The sequence below is a fragment of the Austrofundulus limnaeus genome, unplaced genomic scaffold (assembly GCF_001266775.1).
Source record: "Austrofundulus limnaeus strain Quisiro unplaced genomic scaffold, Austrofundulus_limnaeus-1.0 Scaffold488, whole genome shotgun sequence".
In the NCBI taxonomy this organism is placed as follows: domain Eukaryota; kingdom Metazoa; phylum Chordata; class Actinopteri; order Cyprinodontiformes; family Rivulidae; genus Austrofundulus; species Austrofundulus limnaeus.
In genome coordinates, this window is record NW_013952890.1 from 136,543 (window position 1) to 137,715 (window position 1,173).

The 1,173-nt window shown below is 35.3% G+C and overlaps 1 protein-coding gene across 1 annotated transcript in view; it reads right to left on the reverse strand.

Moving 5' to 3' along the window:
* Positions 1-1,173, reverse strand: part of LOC106530058 (transmembrane protease serine 6) — a gene marked incomplete at its 3' end in the record, with an annotated part of 14,677 nt that overhangs the window by 6,960 nt on the left and 6,544 nt on the right. Inside the window, 1 exon segment of the mRNA XM_014025615.1 lies at positions 436-525. Within this exon segment, the coding sequence (XP_013881069.1) occupies positions 436-525 (90 nt within the window).

Here is a 1,173-nt window from a genome sequence, read left to right on the forward strand (position 1 = left end):
TTCTTGGTCCATCTCCAGCTCTGACTGTGGCCAAAACATTATTTCAAAGAGCTCACTGTATTTAATGGCACAATACGTTTTTCAATTCAGAAATGTTTTTTTTTTTTCTGACAAATCTTGTTTGGATGATGAGAGAGAAATTTTTAATGAAGGTAAAATCCAGACTCTGTGGACACTAATCCATTTGCAAAACAATAATAATAATAATAAAAATAATTAAAAAAATCAGGAATTTTCTTTTTCAATTTTTGAACCAAATTATTTTTTCCCATCTCATCATGTTTGATGAATTAAAAACTGCTCAATACACAAGTTTTACAAAATGTCATTTTAACTCAATTTTGAATTCAAATAATTTCCTTTCATAAAAAAATTGTGCATCTGTTGTGCTTTTATCTTGATTCACATTTAATTTAAGTAGAGGCAATTACGTACCCAAAACAGCAGAAATAACCAGTGTAATAAAGACTGGGGTTCCCACCATTGCTAGCAGCTGAGGACGTGTACAGCCATGGATTTCTGTTTCTGCAAACAAAAGAAACAAACAAATCTAAAAAAAAAAAAAGTTGTCAGCTTTAAGGTTCAATTTGTTTTAGACAGTGAATATCAGCTCTTCACCAGTTTGGTCCTTTTAAATGTCCTTTTCAGCTTCAGGCTATAGTTGAAACCATCTTCAACATCAGTGTCTTTCAGTTGTAACTAACAGCAGAAGGCTGCTGGGTTGGGATAAAGTCTGTGACCCATCAGATTTGATGAGAAAACAATGTTATTGAGTTGCTGTTGCACATGCGTTTCATCATCCTGTGCCTTATACATGAGTGTCATCATGGTGCTGTGGTGCCCTCTGACAGTAAGAAGCATGGCTTTCTGTCTCCAAGAGATACGTTTCTATTCAAAAAGTCCACAGTCCATCCTGTAATCCACTAGGACCAGTTCCAGCTTCCAATACTCCTCCACAAAGAAAACAAGAAAAAGGTGGTTTCAAAAACGAAATACATCTTCAAAATCTGCGCCAGGTTTAGTGTGTTTTTGYAGAGGCAACAGCTATATGACAAAAGGGAGATTTATGCATCTAAAACAACCACATTAGATATAAAACTTAAAGTGCCTGTGACATTTTTTTTTAGGATGGCCTCCCTTCTCCCCCTATAGCCATCCTTTCCACACCATTAT